Raw genomic sequence first — 20,924 nt, 5'->3', positions numbered from 1 at the left:
AAGCTTTACCTAGATGATACGCCTCCTTTTTCCTAACTGTGGTTGGCCTTTCAATGAGTCCATTACCACTATCAGTGACAAATTTGGTTCCACTAAAGTGGTTTAGATACTTATTCAATTACAGTTGAATCTTCCCCCCTCCTTTTATCTTAAAATGTGTAGTATTGTCTTGCAGTTTTGCTTTGTTATTGTATCAATAAAGCTTTTGACTGTGTACAACCTTGAATTACATTTGTCTTTTCTAGTTTACACTATGAGCGACAGGCTTTTGAGCAACTTAGACAAACTTCTGCTCGAGTTTGGTAAGTATATTTTTGAATTAATTACTAATGCAGTACATATAGTGATATTTTCTGCTGTAAACAGTTATATTAACTTAAAATAAATTTATAATATCAAGATTTTGAAGTTTGCCTACATAATGTTTTGTTCGCTGTGAGGTTATGGAGGGGGGTACTAACAGTAAAATTGTTATTTAAATATTTTGTTAAAATCTTTGTTAATCAGTGTTTGTGCAACTGAAGCTGCACAACCTATGCTTGTTTCACAGTGTTTACTTTCTTCTTAGTTTTCCAGCTAGAACAAACTTCTTATGCTAAGGACCATGTGAATCAACAGATAAATTGTGAGTAGTGATAAATTATCATTTTATGAGACATTGAACACACCGCTTTTGTTTCACTAGTGCTGGTACATGCTCTGTGTCTCAAGGGCGGAAGCAAGCCTAAGAATGGAAGCTGCCCCGTGTCCTGCTTTCACCCTACCTCATCTTTTGCCATCAATACTTGCTCATTCTCCCTAGCAGACTTTGCTTTTGCTTACGACTTTTAGCTAATGCTGTTCAGCTGTCTCATGGACAGCCAGTTTCATGCTGCGCCATTTCCTGCTCTTACTCTGTAGCTCCTCACAGTCACTGGCAGTTCTTTGATTCAGCTGTGCTTGCTCAATGCATCTGCCACTTGCCTCCCTTTCTTTCTTCATGTTTTTTGTTCTTTCCAGATTTGGACCTCTGCCTCACTGCTTCTTCTCTCTTTCTGTTTTCTTAAAATAATGAAAATTCTCTCAGTTGCTACTACCTACTCAAGTCTGATTCTTCCTTTTTTTGCAATCAAGCAGCTGGTAATTTTATTTGAAATTTGGAACAGTAATCCCAATGAGAAAGTCTTGCTCCACATCAAATTCTTCCCGCCCCAGGACTTACAGACAGCAAAATATTATGGACTTGGGTCTGGACAGATCTTTTTTTACCATGCTACTATGTGGAATCTCTCACTCACAAGAATGGTTGTGATAGGGAAACTATTCTTTAGGCAATCTGAGGACGTCTGTGCTCATCACTTCATGGGTAGATATTGAAGCTCATAACCTTCAGGAAGAGGAACAAGAGACAATTTTGGTCTGATTCGTGTTCTGCTTGATGGCAACATTTCTAATGATCTTGACTGATATGTCCATGCAAATACCTATTCATGAGAAGTTTATCAATATTAAATTGAAGCATCTTAAACATTAAAACATCTGTAATACTAAATCTGGAACACCTAGAATTCTGTTTTAACATAACTGAACCTTAGAGTTGAGGTTTTTCTTAACATTTATGCAAGCTTATGGTAAATATGCATGCTTTAAGGGAAAATCCAAAGGCTGTGTAGTTACATGGCACAGCTATTTGCATGTTCAGTTCAGAGATATCTAAATACCTGTGAACTCACAACCAACACTCACACTTTTAAAAGTTTGGATTAAATCTTTTAAAAACTTACCCTGATTTAAATTTGTCTCTGTGTGAGTATTACTTGGCAGAGGAACAGTTGTAGCATTCAGCCTCGCACTTTTAGTGTGAGATTCGTCAGACTTTTTGGCTAGAGTCCCTTTATAGCCAGTGGAGGGAAATAGGCACTTTTAGGGTGTGATTTGTCTTATCTGGAAGAAAGAGTTTAAAGTGGGTTTGATAAAGTAAGCTGTAAAAAGTGTCCTCTTGTCTCCGCTGAGTGTAGCTGTAGCCATGGGTGTTTAGTTGTGAAGCAGGTGCTTGCGTTGTAAAGCTGGGTGAGATGGATCTCATCCACAAGGTCCTTGTGAGAGCAAAGGGTGAGCAGAGCAGGTCCCACTTGTCACAGAAGTGTTTATCTATAGAAAATACTAAATGAAATGTTAGATGTGTAGCTTTGCTTATGTAACGGATATTTTGTTAATACAGTTATGTTATAACTTGGTGAGTCTCAAAATGTCATCTGCAGGGTACTTCCAAATACACCTTTTTTTAACAGAAATGAAGCGTGTGTCAGTTGTCCAATAGTTATGCTTCATACTGTGTAAAGGCAAGCTACTGACGTAAGATAGAGAAGATATTCAGGATAATTCAAAATGTTAAAATACATTGAGAGTCAGTGACTGATGTTTCTCTTTGAGAAGCGTTTATTTATTTTTTTTTTTTTCTGGTATAAATGCAGCTGGCATTGAAAGTGAATATACAGCAAGTACTGCAAAACCAGACCCAAACTTCAGGGTGACCTGAAGTTCTAGAGCAGTAATTCAGACAACTCAAGACACATCTTGCATAACTTCAATGCTCGTCCTGGTTAAGCAGAAGAGAAGGGCGGGATGTCTATGACTGACTTCTGTTAGGGCTGCCAACTTCTGCGTGTTGTGCGTCAGGGCAGCAGTGATGGCGGGGGTTGATTTTGCACTAATAATTCTGAAACCTTGTATGAAAAAATAAGAAATAAACAGCCCAGAGAAAGAGAAAGTGCACCTAATTGTGCTCATTGCATCGCAAGGTGAGCATGCACAAGAGCTCTCACAGCTTTTACTTGTGAAAGAACCTCTGACCATGTTCAACAATATGGATTCTCTACGAACTGCTCATTTGGAAGATGTTGTCAGCTGGCTGCTGTTAGAAAAGGCAGAATTAAGAACCTGCCTTAAGCATCTCTGCAAATACCACAGTGCTTGAGGATTTGTCATTACAATGCATTTTTTTTCATTAATTAACCTCTGTCTCCTATATTACTTTATCACACATTACACATTCCCACCATGAGTAAATTCCCATTTTATTTTAATTTCTCTGTTTCTGTTTCCAGTAATAATTCGCTTACATGCCTTTAGTGATGTTTTTATTTCTCCTTTCTTGTACTAGCTTTCCCATTCAAAACATTTGTGTTTCTGGACCTCTGCAAAAGAAAACAAATGTTTGAAAGAAACCTTTCTCTCAAGCAACTCTTGTACTTCCTTCCATCAGCCTCCCTGGTTGCCCTCCCACTGAGGGCAAAGTGGCTTACACTCTAGTTTCCCTGCACGCTGCTTCTAGTATCTGCAGACACTGGACTGCAAAAAAAAGGGTCAGCTCTAACTGTTAAGAGCCCTCTGCTTCCTACCAGTAACAGTTACTGCAGTTTTATATAGACTGGGATGCAGAAACAGCACAAGTAATTTTTTTCTTCCAAAGTCAGTCTTGCAATATTAGATGATGATTAAGATATTCACCACATAGCTGAAACTCCCAAAGTTTTTGACTCACTTTGTTGTTGCTTTGCTTAATTGCAGGCTGTCCACTCATCTGGCACTATGAAGTATTTTGAAGAAATTTTTAGTAACTTTGTATGTAGAATTTTTATTTCATGGATATATTGAAAATGCATATGCTTACTTTTTAATTTATTTTTAATTGCAGTGTATACTGTGAAAATCACGGAAAAAAAGAATGAAATTGATAGGTTGCAGGAAAATATAAATAACAGCAATGATGCAATTGCTGATTTGCACAAGCAAAATGAGAGGAGTAAGGAGAGCTGTGATGCGTAAGTATCATGTAGCCTGAACTTGGAGAAAAGGATGGCACGAAGAAAGTCAGTGAGGGAGTAGTGTAAAAATACATGTGTGTGTTCTGACAGGAGTGATGTTAAAGAAACCTTTAGCATTCTCCAATGTGTTTCAAGCTGCCAATCATCACACAAAAATTGCAGTATTACCCATCCCCTGAAAAAGTAAGTTATAAAAACCAAACTACATTTACGTTTGTTTTAGTTTTTTATTAGAATCAAGTGTTTTCAGAGATCACAGGTACTGTCTTTGCAGCATGCTGAAGTGTTCCAGTAGTTATAGAAACATATTTTTTCTATATTTGGATGCGTCTGAGTTCTGTCAGATTTGGACATTAGTAAGAATACTGTTCAAAAAAAGATAATTTTTTTAACTAAAAAAAAGTTAGTTTTTTTAACTAAAAAAAGTTAATTTTTTTAACTAAAAAAAGTTAATAGCTCTCTGTGACAATAAGGCTCCATTATTTTCTCTATTTAATTCTGAATTTGGCTTCCTGAAATTGAAGCATCTTTCTAGTCTTTGTTTACAACATGTTTTACTTTTTGTTCTATACATATTATCTCCTGAGACGTGTAAGAACTGCCACTACATACAGATATGTGTGTACTTCTACCAGCAGATTTTGGTATAATTTTTACGGCAGACTGCAAAATTGTTCTCCTAGGCACACCCTTTTGATGAGTGCAATGGGCTGCAGTTCACCGTTTTCTGTATAGAAATTTCTCTATCAGATTATTAGTGCAAGTTTTAAATGCAGATCACTTTTGGATCTTTGTAATTACAAGTTTCCTGGGTGTTTGCAAAGGTAGCTAAAAAGGCAAATCCATATTTGACAATACAGAGAGTTTGGCCAGATGATATAATCCTGTCTTTTCATCGCAGCATTCATCTCTCCACAACCTGTCTAGTTCCTTGGCAGCTGAAGTGATGATTTGTTAGCAAATCCTGTCCATTTTGTTTTCTTGCAATTCTATACCTGAAGAAAAGTACTTGAATAAAAATGTTTACAGCATATATTTGAAATTATTTTTTGGGATGTGGATGGAGAATGTGGGTGTTTCTAGGACTAAAAAGAGAAATAAAGATAGCATCAGGGTCCTGTCTAGGTTTATTTTGAACTATCTGAAAACAGAAGAAAGAATGGAATCCTCAGTGAATGAAGTTGGTATAGAGGCTAGCTGCTTGAATCAGTTGCCATACCATACCGATATGTAGCTTCAGCATAAAAAGAATTAGGAAAGGATTAGACCAAGACAAGAAAATTCCAATTCTCCTTTACATTAAATTCCTGCCTCCAATGCAGTATAAAGCGAACACTTTTGTAAGTTTCCAAAACCATTCACACGACTTCCTTAGATATCTTTCAAAGCTGCAAATCTGTTTGCAAATCACAAACAAAGCGATGCAAAGTTAAGTGATGCAAAAGTGATGCAAATAAAGAAATAAAAAAATAAGGGTAGAACTAAGGATCTGATCTAAATTTTAATCCTTTAATTCAATGGGTTTTGGCTCAGGTCCTACAAAGAATAATTAATGGCATTAGTGTAAAGAGACTGAAAATGAGAAGTGACTCATTAATGAATACATGTATTCATAGAAGGACAATGCTTGCAGAAGAGTAGAGACTTTGTGTCTTAAATTATTGAAAATGTCATTTAACGACATACTGAAAACTGCGATAAACAAGCCCTAGCTATAAGATCAGACAATTAGAGCACTTATGGAGTAGAATCAACTTAAACTTCTAAAATTTGTTCTAGTTGATACTCCATATATACTGGACATGATTCTAATGTTAATTTTGTAAATTCAAATATTGTTTTGGAGTCACATCACCCTCATAGTTGACTAACTGCCAGCAATGCTCAACAAGAGCTCCCAAAGAAACAATTTTTTGTCTCGATTACTAGGCTTTGTAAGCATGTTGAAGCACATATGAAGACTTTGAATAAAATATGGGATCCTTACATTCAACAGGTCTGCAGAAAATACAATATATGAGACCTGTGTATTGGGTTACTACTGTGTTTTCTAAAGAAATCTGTATTGCTCTATGTGACAAAGAACTGAGGCCACAAAATGACCAAAATGAAATAGCTGTTTTTAGACAAGTGATGACATTTTCCTAATATTTCGTTTCTTGAATGATTCACATGAGAAATGTTGATGCCAGAACAATAAGAAGTGGTGAAATACTGCTGATGGTATCTATTCCAATTTTATTGTTTCTTTTGTATTTTTTAAATTTGGGTTCAAGGATGGTGAGATTTCATGGAAATCAAAAAAAAAAAAAAAGCCAGCTGAACTCAGAATGTTGCTAATTTGGAAATGAAATTGTTGTCTTGTCTGACAAGCTAAAGTACAGGATATTTTTATGGTTTCAGATTGGTGTGGATAAAGATTTTTTTATACCCTAGCTGATGAAAGGAAGGACAAATAAATGTGTCGGCTACCAAGAACCTCCGTGGAACAGCGATGCATTTGGCGAACTAGTAGATGAGCTACTTGCATCCTGTAAACCTTGTTGTGTTTACAAAACAGTGCTCTTGTACTGTGTGGTTTTTGCATGTCCTCAGAATAGATGTGAACACGAAATGTAACACACAAGGTGGTTTGTACTTTGATTAATAAAAGCTCTATGATTTTTTCATTGCTTTTTTTTTTCCCTCGAAAAGAAAGCATGGAGTTTTATGAATAGAAGAAGATCACAGTGTTTGTGTGCCAGTGCATTTTTATATAAATAGGTTGATTTCTACTTTTTAAAAAATCTGACCCTTTAAAAATTCAACTTTTGCTGATTTTTTCAGAATTTGCAGTAGATATGGTGAAGTAGCATTTCGTATTTATGTTTTTAATCACCAGTGGTGTCAAACAGTTTGTGCCAGTAGTGCTAGATTTCCTAAATAGATGCAGCAATTCCTCATTCAGCTTTTTTTGTTGACAAACTGTACTGCTGTTATAAATGTTGATTATATGTTGTGTTGTCTCACCACCTGGAGTACGTTATTTTTTGTTCAAGGTTATTGGACTTCGGTTCAGCAAATTAATTGTCAGGTCTTTGTTCTTTATTTGTTTCCGTGATGGAAATTGCATTAAGTTATCTTGTTACTGAAGCCTCTATTTTATTCCACCTTTGGAGTGATTGTCCAAATGCACATTCATACTTTGTGTGACAGCATACTGCAAACCCTCCAGTTTTGAACCATGGGGCATACTCACATCCAAAAATGTCCTTTACTTACCCTCCTCAAGAATCTGCAGTGCAAAGTGAACCTTATGTCCTGAGTTGTTCTCACTTGTCTAATAATGAATTATTTGCTTTGTTCAGTTGCAGCCTCGTTCTGTATTGCCTTTCTCCCCTCCTCCTTGTTGATGTAACTCTTTAAATGTTAATGTGTCTCTGCTGTTCCGGATTCACTTAGTCTCTTCAGTTCCCATGGATTTTTCCTTCTTCTGTTTCTTCAATGTTTAGCTTTGATGGTATCTATGTATGTGTTCCTAAAACTGGGGTTTGTGTGTACATCTCTTAGTAGAGATAGTTTCACTCAGATGAACATCATTGTAGGTGTTTGTGTTACCCTAGGGTAGCCTGTATTCAGGACAAAAGCTGAATTTATAGATGACTTTAAGCCCTGACTAGAGAGGTGTGCTATTTTTTTCCTGTAGAAGGTTCTCTTACAGGGAGCATGTGATTTTTTTCCCGTTGGAAATAGGATTCTTCCCCTCTAATCCGCTCTCTAGGGACCCCACCTGGAGTACTGTGTTCAGCTCTGGGGCCCCCAGCACAAGAAAGACATGGAGCTGCTCAAGCAGGTCCAGAGGAGGCCATAGAGATGCTCAGGGGCTGGAGCAGCTCCCCTGTGAGGACAGGCTGAGAGGGCTGGGGCTGTTCAGCCTGGAGAAGAGAGGGCTCTGGGAAGACCTCACAGCGGCTTCCAGTGCTGAAAGGGGGCTACAGGAAAGATTGGGGAGGGACTCTTGATCAGGGAGTGTGGTGATGGGACAGGCGGTAATGGTTTCAAAGTAAAATGTTGTAGATTTAGATGAGATATTAGGGAGAAATTCCTCCTTGTGAGGGTGGTGAGGCACTGGCACAGGCTGCCCAGAGAAGCTGTGGCTGCCCCCTCCCTGGCAGTGTTCAAGGCCAGCCTGGATGGGGCTGGGAGCAACCTGGTCTAGTGGGAGGTGTCCCTGCCCATGGCAGGGGGTTAGACTAGATGGTCTTTAAGGTCCCTTTCAACGCAAACAATTCCATGATTCTGTGATATGATCTCTGTCCTACTCAAGCCCAGCCTGTTCACATGATTCAGCCATCAACCGAATCTCAGCTCCCAGTATCTCAGAAGTTGCCTGTTGACAACCTGTCATTACAGAGGTTATTCCCTCTAAAGGAGCAGAGTGTTTGTCAGTAGCACATACACCTATTTAGCTCAGTAGACTTAAGCAATTTTTCTGTTCTTTCCCTCACCTCACAACACTTTGGTGTCTGGTACATCTTATTAAGGTCTTACTCACTGTTTGAAGGCTTCTTGCACCAGACATTTCTGAATTTGTTTCTTACCATCTTTAACTGAGCATCATCCTGGCCATTTGTTCAGTTACAGCTTTCTGGGAAAATGTCTTTTCTGATAGCTGTTACCTCGGCTGGGAGGGTGACCTCCAGGCCTGGATGGCTCGTGCTCCTCACGCCATCTTCTTTAAGGCAGGATGTTTTCTTTTTAAAGACCCATTATATGCCTCTCCTAAAGGTCACATCTGAATTTTACTTGAATCAGAAAGTTTATCTGCCTGTTTTTCTAGAGTCTCCCCATCCAAGGAAGAGGCATCTCTAATACCTGGATGTTGAGAGTGTACTGCTAGTTTACTAGTCGTGAGTCCTTCATGCGTTCCTGATGTTGCTGTGCTTTCAGTGCAATCTACAACAATCTGCTGTAAGAAAATCACTTTGGTGGGCTGCATCATAGCTCTTATGTTATAGGAGGCTCCTGAAATAAGAAGAACAAAAAATGGATTAATTGTGTTTTGGGGCTGTAGGGGAGCCACATGAGAGGAGACCCAGGCTAAGTGTTACAGAATGTGGACCCATCAGTTTGTTGCAGAGGAGTCTAGTTATGAGGCAGGTATGAGCCACTCAGCACCTCTGGTCTGGAGACAGGTTTCTGGAATGGGTGCATCTAACAGCGTAGACGTACTCTATAGCCAGCTACCAACTGCATGAAATATGAAAATATACGTTGGATGGTGACTTAGAGGTGGAAAAGAATGTTACTTGACAGCAACTGAAGTTCAGTTGTCAGCTGCCATTAATTTATTATTAACTGTTCGCTGGCATGTTTCCCTGTAGGGGCAGAATTTGAGTTCAAATCTAGTCAGTAAGAGGTGGTCCGTGGACCTGTGAAACTGCCAGGTCAGTGCTCCCAGTATCTGGGCTATTGCACTGAACAACAGCGTCTCTTTCTGGCTGTTTGCTGAGCAGGACTTGCTTGGCAAAGGGAGGAAATTCTGAGTTTGTGACTGTTGCTTGTATTTAGGTATGAGATAGGTGCTGGTGATATTGGTGTGAACGAAGCTGTGTGCATCTCCAACAAGAAGATTGTGCATATCGAGAAGGTTTACTGATGGTGCTGTTCTGAGTACCTAATATGTGGATTTAGGTGCCTAATTGCTTAGGCTCCAAAAGTTTGTGAATCTCACTCTATTCCTTTAAAAGTGCTTTGTTAAAAGTTAACCCTACATATATATCTCCTTGAATTTGCAGCTTTAAAATCTTAAGAAAATAATTGTATGCATGTAAAAGCCTTTGGTACTAAATACATTTATGTTTGACTTTCAAAATATTAAGTAAATTATTTGTTTTATTAAGCTAGCTAAAGTAACTTGATGTCTTCGTTTCTGAATGGCTTTTTATTAGGAAAGACCATTTATATGCTTTCTTGTTTTTTTACTTTCTTCACAGCTGGAAGCCCACCTATGCAATTCTTAGCAAGCACGAAGAATATTTGAAAAATGAACTTGAAGCTTTACAAGAAGATATAGAAAAAGAGAGGTATCTATGGTCATGTGAGATGAGGTTTCTAGCAGTAGTACTTATTAACCTGTCTGAACTGATCTGCAAAGATAGTGCAGTCTGCGTCAGGAAGCTGTTTTAAACTTTTCAGGATAATATAAGTGAGTAATTAAAAGAATTTTCGTTTTACATTATTATGAGGTCATATGTTATTTTGAAAATACACAGGTTTTATGTTTTTTTTTTTTTCAGAAGCATCATTTAATTGAAGCTAAGCCTTTAAATTCATATATAGACTAAGTAAGATAACAGAAACATTCAGAAAATGTTTCATTTTCTTTATTTGTGAATATGAACTGCATATGATTATTAGAATACACAAATCAAGCTTTTGTATACTGCTGTGTATTTTTCAAAATAACCATGCAGCATGCAAATTCAATATTAGAGCCTGAAAAATAGGGTGAGTGGCTCAGAAAAGCCTGGTCTAAAGCCATTTTAACACCAGTTGTGGGTAAGATTCCAGTCAGTATTAGTTGCAAATTCAATTCTGTCCAGTAAGTGGCATTTCAGATGTTTCATCCTCATTAATTAGATTCTGCTTTTTAAAGAAATGATTAGTTGTGCAATGTAGCTGCCTACATTCAATGGAACAAAGAACAGTCCCTGAAGATTTTCATGGAAATGTTCAAAATGTGTTGTGCCAAGTTAACCCTCTGAAGTTCTGTTTAGCACTCAGGTGAAACTGATCTCCATTTTAGAGAGGCTGCTCACCTTCACTGTTCTGCCTGTGAAGGGGAAGAGGTTGGTTAGCCCTGTGGTGAAAAAGGTGATGGTAGATCCATTTAGATACCTAAATACCGATTTAGAGGTGTAACTTTAGGTGATTTAAAGCGCTGGCTTTGATACTTTTGCAAGTGTTCTTTTTTCCAGTTGCCCAAGACAGCAGAAATAGCATGGCTGATAGCCTTTAATTAACTCAGTTAGTAGCTTATCTGCCTTCTTCCTGTTCCGAGTTCTATATTTGGTGAAAAATAAGGCTAAATTGGCTTTCTATGAGTATATGATTAAGCCGTTTTGGATTTCACTAATTTGAGCTGACAAGCCAAAGAAGCATTACTTTTAAATTGCTTCTTTAGTTAACTAGTTTCAGTTCCAACATGAAAGTGTTTGATCCGTTTTCCTGAGCTTAATTATGAGACATCGTGACTATAAATCATAAAATAAATTTAACTCATGTATTTTGCAAAAGTGGTCTCTCAAATATAGTCCTTCTGTACAGGAGCGTTTGATGATATATTCAAATCAACAAGATGTGCATTTGGCAAATTCTAATTATTTAAATTAGAAAGAACAATAAGTACATTTAGAACTTGATGCGCTGAATGTGCTTTTTAACCTGGCATTTGGGGGCACTGAGGACATATTACTTTAAATGGGAAGATGTTCTAAGAAGATGGGCAGATCAGTTTGCATTTAATTAAGCACTTACTGTGGAAGTTTTAATAATGTTCCACATTTTTTTGTTATTATTTGTTTCAAGAACGTATAAGAATGCTTAGATGAACTGGAAGTTCATCCTTAAAATAAGTGATATGAAGAAGGAAAGAGGAGTAAATAGCTGTCCACCTAATGTTCAGGGGGTTTGTGGGTGCTCTCCTTTTCCCATTGTCATCAGATTAAAACTTTTTCTGATGCTTTAATGTGAACAGTGCTGAATTCTAATTACCTATGTTTAACTGTGTGAACTGGAGGGTGTGAATTACTTAGAAAAAATGTTAAAAATAGTGAGAGTTTCTCAAGATTACTATACTGTACTATACTATACAATACTATACTGTACTATACTATATATGGCCATAAATACTAATCTGTGGAAAATACATTTTGGGAAAAGAATACAAAGTTCGAGGATTATTTTCAGAAGCTTGAAATGTACCTGGTACAACAAATTATTTTACTTTTTTATATTTTTAAAATTTATTTGTAATGCATTCTTCATTGTAGATCAGCAAATATCTTTGTTGCTCAGTTATTGTTTGTAGCATCTATTAAATGAAATAGAACTGAATATTTTCCATCTTTTATACCTGGGAAAATTTGTACAGTATACACAAATATTCAGTAAATCAAGAAGCTCAGATTCCTGGGACCATCCATGTAGAAAAACAAATAGATTAATGTAATTTTCTACGTAAAGTTTGGGAAGTGTCAATTCCTTGGTTTCACAGTGTTGATCTACAACTTCTTTCGCCGAAACAGGTGTGTTGAACTCCAGTCAATCAGTTTAACAGGAACTAGTGCCTGGTTTGTAGTTTTATGTGAAAACTAAGATCTTACTTTTTTTTTTTTTCCCCTATAACTTTTATTTTCCTTTTGTAAGAGCAGAAGGTTCTACTATTGAATTTACAGACAAATTTTTCTCTCTTGTGTTGCCTGGGCTGGCCAGTGGGCAGCCAGGAATGTCTGCCTTTCGGTCATGCTGCATTTAAACAATTAATAATAGTTTGAGATAAAACATGTTCTTTGAAGAGGACTACTGCATGCTTCGCAAGCAGTGAGAGCTGTACCTTAATGCAGGCTTTATTCATGGTGTAGGTAAACAGGTGGGTCTCTGGCTTCAGTTGCTATTATGCACCAGAATTTGTTTCGTAAGGGAATTTCTGGTTAATCTACAGGTGTAATAATATTTTTACATTTGCCTCTCTCTATTGTTCACATAACCTTTTCCTAGAGGATGACAGTTCCTTCACCTTCTGTGATTTTATACTGGCATATTCTAATATCAAGCAACCTTGTCTAATATTTTGTTGCTCAGTTAAATGGCTAGTCTGCGTTAATGATGCATGCTGGATGTCTGTAGCTGTGATATCTCTTTATAAACATGTGCTATCTGCATAAATGCTTACCATCAAACTCTTATTATGTATTTTGCATATCCTTAAATTTATCCTTTTTCAGGAACAAGGGGCATAAGAATATCAACATTCAAAAAAAGAGACAACTTTTCATTTAATTTTAAGCAGTTATTAAGCTTTTGCTTTCAAATGCAGAGAGAACTATATCTCTTGGGCCCTGGTTGGTATTATTCATCATTTAAAAACAATTAATAGTTAATTCTTGCCTATGTGGGAAATACAGACTTCCTGCAGGTCTGTCGTGTTAAGAGTAAGGACATGATGTTTGCCTGTCAGAGTCCTCCCAGGGACCTTCACTGAAAGAGTTTTGCAAAGTTGGAAATACAGGTAGTTTATTAAGGCGAGAGATAGAACAAGAACGGAATTGCTGTTGATAAATAGCACTAACATCCTGTAATAAGGCTGGCCAAGTTTTCCCTGGTATTCTTCGCCAGGGGCAGAGGTGCGATGCTTACCAAGATGTCGTCCCTATCTTGGGTGGAGGAAGAGGAGCGTAGCCTGTCAACCGTCTCTTCTAGATCTTCAGTCCCTTTCTCCCAATTTTTACCCCTTACTCTTGTTTTATTCTCTAATTCTTTGTCTCCCCTCCCACGGGTTACCTATAACGTGATTTAGGCGGAGAGTCGAGTTAACACAGTCATATATGTATCTCTATAATTCTCATTAACATAAGCAGGGGTGTTAACTGTAACATTAGTTTTCTGGATGATTAAGCAACAGTTTCACTCCAGGGCATTGTAGCCTTCAGAGTTTTATGCTGAAACTGGTTTTCTGTACTCTTTAGCCAAAACAGAGCCCTCTTGCCACCGCAAGCCTCCCTCTTTCAGCTGCTATCTCACAAGGTTTGTCGAGGGGAGAAGCAGATACCAGCATTCTTGGCCTTTTGCTGTTTTTTGCCAGATGAGCAGGTTGCTCAGCTCTCATCCTTGCTCTATCCAGGCCATGATAAACACGTTGCTTTACTTGGCTTAAGTCGAACCTTACAAGCCTGGTGTTTCTCCACAAGGTCTATACTTAGATTACGTGCGTGTCACATTAAGAACCAGAACCGGTTCCTTGGTTGCATTGTTAATTATTCATCTTTCCCAAAAGATACTATTTTGTACTGGAAATTACCCATAATAAGAGTTATGCCTAGTGGCATTATTGGTATAATAAAAGACTTATTGCAATGAGATAGTTGAACATTTAGTCTGTCATTAGCAATCTATCCTGTAAATTCCTTGCCTGAGAGAGAAAGCCTGAAAAGAAAAAGTCTTTTCCAACGAGGTCACTGTCATTGATTTAACACAAGAGGGTGGCTATTCTGTGCGACAGCGCTTTCCTTTCTCTTCTTTCCAAACATAATATTGATCAATTTTCAGCTTTATGTGACGAGTTACATCCTATTACTTGTTATGGTGTTTGTTTGTTTTTATAATACAATTTTTTCAAAAGCCTGTGTAAAGTTTTAAAAATGTCATGAACATTAATTGACGCTCCCTACTTTCATGATTTGTAGCTATGTACTCACATGATATCAGTGAAATTATATTAGTGTAACAAGAATTTAGAAGGCAGTCCTACAAGAAGCTGAGTGTTCTGGCTCTTTGCCGATTAAAAATCTATGTGTTTGCTTAATCATAAGTGTGAATAGTCCTGTTGTTTTAATGTGACTAATGTGTGTGTTTAAGGCTTCCCTGAGTCAGAGGCAGATCACTCAGCATCTCCGTGGAGGCAGCTCTTCATCCAGTGATGCATCAGGCTGATCTAAATACAGGACACAAGGCCAAATTCACTTTTACTGTAACTTTGAAACAGCTCCACTGAAACCAGTGGAGTTGTGCCAATATACACGAACAGAGAATTTGGCCTACAGCAAGTTTCATGGGGAAAAAACATTTGTCATCTGCCAGGCTGCCTTTGAACATGATATGGTCTCCGTTCCTTTCAGAATAATGAGGTTTCACTGGTTTTTACGTCATGAACGTATTCTTTGTCACATACAACATGGTCTTTCTTGAAAACAGCTGGAAGAAAACAAATAGAGCCAAATAGTCGTATATTAAATATAATCTGACTTTTCTTCCAGGACAGCGGCAAGTCTAATGGAGCTGATGCCAGAAATTAATACTTCTTTTCCTTGTAAACAATGGCTTCATGTGAAAAAAATTAAATTAAATGTATTTTTATAGGAAAATGTATCAGGATTACATAACCCAGTATAAAGAGATTTTGAAGCAACACCGTGAAAAATATGCAGAAACTGCTCTTGCACAGGAGTATTACAAAAAAAAGAAAGAAGTTGAAGAAATCCAAAACAGAGTTTTGAAACAGTCTGAAAAATATAAATTGAAAGAAGATGCTTGCTTGGATGTCCTGGGTACTACTATTATCAATGCTTTTACAGTAGAACCTATTGGTAGTCCACTGCACATTAAAAGTGCTGTATAGAGATCCTCTAATTAATTTTCCACAGGTTCTCTTAAGCTAATAAAAAGGTCTTCTTGTTGTTACACCATTTTTAGGGAAAATATCTGTAGCAAACTGAGACTTTGAACAAGGATTTAAGTATACATGCTAATACTCCTTCCTCCAACCCATGAATGTAATGGGGAGATTGGGCTCCTAGGGGTAAAAAAGTCCTAAAATTACTTTAGAACTAGCCTCTCAATATTTTAGATTTATTTTTCATATTTTTTAAGTGCTGTTTTTAATGGCATTACTCTCTGTCATACTAATATTTCTGTTACGTATACTAAGTAAAGATAAGTGTTTCTGATCTATTAATTTATCTTGTATTTGTAAAGAAAATTAGATATGTGAATTAATGATCTGAAATTATTTTTTTTTCTGCAGAGCCTATTCCTTTTAAATCCCTAAATGATTGGGCTTTACAGATGTATCCTTGATTTGTAGCGTTTATGTGGTTGACAGGGAAGAAAGTTTATACTTATTTCACAACTTTCTATTAGAAAGTATAGTGATTATTTATGTATTTATGTTTAGAGTGGCAGCATTAGCATTTCTCTGTCAGATAATTGAAGGTCAAATAATACTTTTCAGTTTCAATTTATGGGAGCATTTTGAGGAAAGAAAATAAAATTTCACTTAATGACGTATCGGTCAAAATGCTTCATTAAGGAGGAGAAGCCTAACTGAAATTAGATTTGAAGATTTGTTTATGAAAATGTAGATTTGTCAGAGCTTTCTGTGCTTCTGGCATTTGCACTTACGGCTCAGAGGGGTTCGGGATCTGATGGCGTCCCTTACTTGAAAAAAATAATGTTGCAATCTATATTCCGTGACGTGAAAGTGCTTCTTCGAGGCAAAAAACAAAGGAAATGTTAAAGCTTGCTGCAGTTGCTACACAAGAATCCATTGAACTACAAAAAGAAGCAGAGGAATTAGAAAGGAAAATTAATTATTTAAAAAAGGTAATTGTATTGCAATTTTATTTTCTATAAATACCTTTGACATATGTAGTTACATATACCACCATTATATTTTCTGAAACATACAAAAAGTAGTGGATTTTCAAGCACACAGACCAAAAAGATGATTCCAGTACAAGTAATTATGTTTCTACAGCATCACATATGTTTTCTTAGAGGAAAGCGGTCCATGAATGTAAAGGCTCTTAAAGCTGTCTTTCTGTTGACCCCAGTTTACACCAGAATTTCTTTCAAGGCACTGTGTCACGGGCACTGCCATGCTGGCTCAAGAGGGACAGAGCACACAATTCAAAATATAGCAGGGCTATTCCTTAGGGAGCACCAGGGCTTGAGTATACACTGTCACAGGTCCTCCTGGTTTTTAAGGTTTTGTTGATATGAATGTGTTTAACTAGGTATACCTTACAGTAAGAATCATGTAAAGTCCTCCCCCCCCCCCGCCCCCCCCCCTCCCCCCCCAAACGTGTGGGTAAATAATACTTAGAGGTAAAAGTGGCTGATTTCAGACAGGAGATCCGTACAGTTCCACTGACCAGGAAAAGCACTGATTCCAAAGGGATGGTCTCCCCAAAAAAGGGCTTTGTCAGGACAGCATTTTGACCCACTCCTCTGCCAGGAGGTGAGAGGGCTCTCCTGAGCCTGAGTAGCCCAGTAGGACAACCCGAGTTTGGTAAGTTTCTACCGTATTGCATCTGGACACTTCTGCCTCTCTGGACCAGAGGATCAAGGACTCCATGTCACTGTGTCAGCTGTGGCCCCTTCAGCCAGCCTTATGCTGACAGAAGCTTATTGTGTGCAGGTGGTGTTTTCTATTTATGTTTTGTGATACTGTTTGACACTCATAAAGTTCCTAACGTGGTATGTGCTGTATAAACATACAGTAAGAAGGGATATGGTGAATTTATTTGTAGCTATGAAGGAGAACATGTAAGTAGCTCCTTGTTCTGAATAGATATGTGGAGCCTGTGCTCAAAAACTTCTGTGATTATTTCAGTTGTTACAGTTGGTCCGACAAAAGGTATTGCCTCTCTTTAACTTTGTTCTGCTTGTTCCTTCAAATGGTCTTGGCTATAAAAACTCTACTGGGCACTGATTCATCAGGTTTAGAACACATTTGCAGCATGTAGCTATAATTTTTCATTTTTAAACATTTTTATTTGTTCTTTATCTTTATAGACATTTGAAGAGACTACAGATCAACGTAATTCCAAAATGGTTGAAGGAAAAAATCAGAAAAGTCTAGAGAAGCCAAAGGAGTTCAAAGAAAGGTACAGTTAAAAATGATTTATTTCCCTTGCTTTCATCGAGAGCACTATCTCAGCATTCACGCAAGGACTGCCACAAAACAAAATTGTTGCTAAATAGTGACTGGCAAAATTCTCTAACCCTGGCCATATGATTTAATTATGTAATTTTGAAAGTTTTGAGTTTCTTGGTTAAGATAGTGGCAAATTTTAATTCTTCAAAGGTAAATGTGTCTGGAAAAATAGTATTCAAAAGTATTTTGTAGAAAGCTTTGCTCCTCGCAGCTACTGTGGATAAATCTATGTGAATAGTTCTGTGAGTTCTGAATACAGCTACAGTGACTGTGCAGTCAGAGATAAAATACATTAACTCCACTAAATGCATATTTGGGGAAAAAGCTTCAGGGTTCCACATGTCATTTGTCTTCAGCTCTGAACTACTTAAGAAATTTAACTCTTAATTTAGTTCTTAAAAACAAGCATGAGTGAAAGTTTCATAGACAGGATTAATGACTTAGTAAATTAGTCAGTGGTCATTTACAACCGGGAGTCACTTTAATTTGAGCTCAATTACAATGGCTAAAAATCACCATCAGGACTCTCTTGCACTTGTCTGGAGTCCTTGTGAATGTTGAAACATCACCCTTAGAGCTGATGCTTTTAGATCAAAATCCATTTTAAATTGAAAATATGTCCAAAAGACTTTGTCCAAATGATTTTACATTATGGTGTGCTTGAAAAAGAAGCTTTTTAGGGCTTTACATAGGGATGTAGTGGACTATATAGAAATGTGTAATTTTAATCATCCCTAAGACCCTTTCTACAGTGGCATTTTAGGTCTTTAGTATCTCCTTACAGACCTATGAATTATTCAGATGATTTCTTTTTTTTTTTTTTGTGGTGTAAGCCTTTACACCCATTTTACCTTCTTATGTAAGCTTTTTGTAACTGGCAAGACCCCAGAAGCATAGGGAAGCAAGAAATCCACTTAGTTTTAAGACGAGGTAAAAAAAAGGATGGGAAGCACTCCCTTTGAATTTTCAAAGAAACCCTTGTACATTCAGTCTGCAGAAAGCAAAATGCCAATTAAAGACCTATTATAAAAGGCAGAGATTTATGCTCTGCACACGGAGGTGTAAGAAGCACTCAGTCAGGCTCCTCGTGGAAAGGAATTCACAGGGTGCATTCCTAGACCTGCCGTTTGTGCGATTACCTCCAGTCATGGAGTCTTCGGGTGCTTGGACTTTCACCCGAAGTTGTGTCTAGATTGTGTACAAATAGATCTTTTTGGTGCTTTTACCGAAGCAATAATTCGATGGTTTGCATCATGGTTATAAGCATTTTTCGCTATCCTGTCTCACACTGCCTTTTAACCTCCATGTGTGCATTTATGTGACACAGCATGTGGTATCTAGCCATAACCTGATTATTAATAATATGCTTTTATTAGAGTAAATTTTAAAGCTTATTTATATCAAAGAAATATGTAACATAAAAGCTTGTAGAAAATGGTAAAAAAATTGTTTTTTAAAATTTCTGTTTAGCATTAGTGTGTTAAAAAAAAAGTCTTTTCTAGAAAGCATAAACGTGTCTGATTAAGTAACTACTGATGTTAAAAATAGGTGTATTATGAATCTGTGATTATAAACACTATGAAAAAAAAACAGAAAATGTGCTAAGATGATGAGTCACATGAATTAAAACCTTTGCAAACTCAAGGCAATACACAAAAATGTAACAGCAGAATATGGGTACCAAAGGCAGTCTCTCATGAGCTGTTCGGCAGTCACTACAAAGTTACTACTGAGCAAAGAGAGCTTGGTAAAGAAAAAAGGAGATATCTTCATCTTCTGCCACAAAAGAAGAAGAAGAAAAGAGAATTGTACTGTGAATCTCCATGAATTGGTGCAAACAGCGTGAAGAGAAACCAGCAGCATCAAGGCAAAGAACTAAACGGAGCTATGAAAGCACCGAGCAGAACGTTGTACAAATTAATACCCATGAAATGCTTTAGAGGGCTACAGGACAAGAAACCAACTTGCAGGGTAATTAATAGGTGCTGATACATATGTTCTCCTTTGGGCAGGAGGATGGCAGTGGTAACTGCTCTTTCAAAAAGCTTGGAACTTTTTAGTTCTAATCGCTTCGTGCCGACCAGCTAGTCGTTCGTTAGGCTGACTGCAAAACAGATTCCTCTTCTCATACCAGCTGTTTTCTCTGATTAGTGGGCTTTCATAATTCACCAGTTACACAGACAAGTATCACAGCTAAGATTTCCAAATCAGGAGTTCTCATCAGTCACCAAATAAGACTCAACTCTTTTGAAGCCCTGGTCTTGATTTCTTGAATAGCGATTATATTTGTCACAGAGAAAGGCTTCAATTGTGCCTTAGCATATATCATGTTCATTCTCTCTGCTTTTGTAAAATGTTTGAGAGCACTTTAATGCCATTATTCTGTAATTCTGGTTTGGTGTTTTTTTTTTTTTTTCCAATTTGATTATGTATTAATTCCACCTCTGAATACCTAAAATACCTTACATTCCAAGTGAGAGATTTTTGCTAAAACTTCTTGGAACGATATTCCATGGCAGATTATTGCAGTTTTTCAGTGTATTTGCATTACAAGTGATGAGCTTTCACTGATCAAAGAAAAACCTTTGTCATGTAATTCTCAGAAAAATACTTATAAAGCTGTTTATGGATGAGTCAACCCTGTGCTGACCACAACCTCATAGGCAGTTATTAGTTACTAGTTATTATGGCAGCTAGTTATTGAAAATCCTGCTTCCAAAAGGACTTGCTGGTCTGTGCCTGGTTAGAGTAGTGAACCTGGCTTCAGTAGAGAGCCCTGGTTAACACCACAGTAGCAAGTGTGATTCTTCATATGTGTAATCAAATACACTTCATTCTTATAGTGAAGACAAAGTCATACTAATCTTTGGGCTTCATTATGCTACAAATAAGGAACTACTGCTAAGGAAATGGGATTTTATTTTGATTTAAGAATATCTAGTTTTTTCTTTGCACTTTAGTGAAAATATTATTATCCATTTTTCAGTGTGTGTCTACTTAGATGTCTGCTAGCAGTGAAATAGAGAAAGAAGACAAATATCTTTCTTGTTGTTATTGCAGTTTGGACTATTTAGAGCTTCAGTATGCAGTTTGATTTTTCTTTCAATTAATATTAATTATGTAAGAAAATATGCATGTCAGGTTCTTTTTGATAGTGTTTTTGGGGAGGGAATGGAGCAGGTGTATTGCATATGCATAAAGTTTAACTACAGGCTCTTTCAGAAGGTTTTGTTACTTAACAAATACATATTTTAACAGCTTCTGAGTCCTGTTTGTAACTCTGCCATCGATACATTCTTCTGAACAGATATGCATTGTAAAAGAATGCTTGATTTCATGGAGAGTGAGCTTTCAGAGATACAGAATTGTCTGCTGGGTTCTGCAGAAGCACATGGAAACTGACTCTAGGAACTTTTAAAAGC

The 20,924-nt window shown here is 37.2% G+C and overlaps 1 protein-coding gene across 1 annotated transcript in view; it reads left to right on the top strand.

Annotated features, from left to right (window-relative positions):
• The first annotated feature begins 253 nt into the window (after nt 1–253).
• The window catches only part of C3H14orf39 (chromosome 3 C14orf39 homolog), a 31,579-nt gene continuing 10,908 nt past the window's right edge, over nt 254–20,924 (top strand). The window contains exons 1-8 of the mRNA XM_086463601.1: nt 254–302; nt 569–625; nt 3,677–3,803; nt 9,782–9,871; nt 14,925–15,112; nt 15,589–15,631; nt 16,046–16,166; nt 17,361–17,452. Of these exons, the coding sequence (XP_086319727.1) occupies nt 254–302; nt 569–625; nt 3,677–3,803; nt 9,782–9,871; nt 14,925–15,112; nt 15,589–15,631; nt 16,046–16,166; nt 17,361–17,452 (767 nt within the window). The remainder of the gene's footprint in view (nt 303–568; nt 626–3,676; nt 3,804–9,781; nt 9,872–14,924; nt 15,113–15,588; nt 15,632–16,045; nt 16,167–17,360; nt 17,453–20,924) is intronic.

The sequence above is a fragment of the Leptosomus discolor genome, chromosome 3 (genome assembly GCF_034619465.1).
Source record: "Leptosomus discolor isolate bLepDis1 chromosome 3, bLepDis1.hap2, whole genome shotgun sequence".
Classification (NCBI taxonomy): Eukaryota; Metazoa; Chordata; class Aves; order Leptosomiformes; family Leptosomidae; genus Leptosomus; species Leptosomus discolor.
Note: the sequence above shows the minus strand (reverse complement) of the source record. Positions and strands in the feature narration are given on the sequence as shown.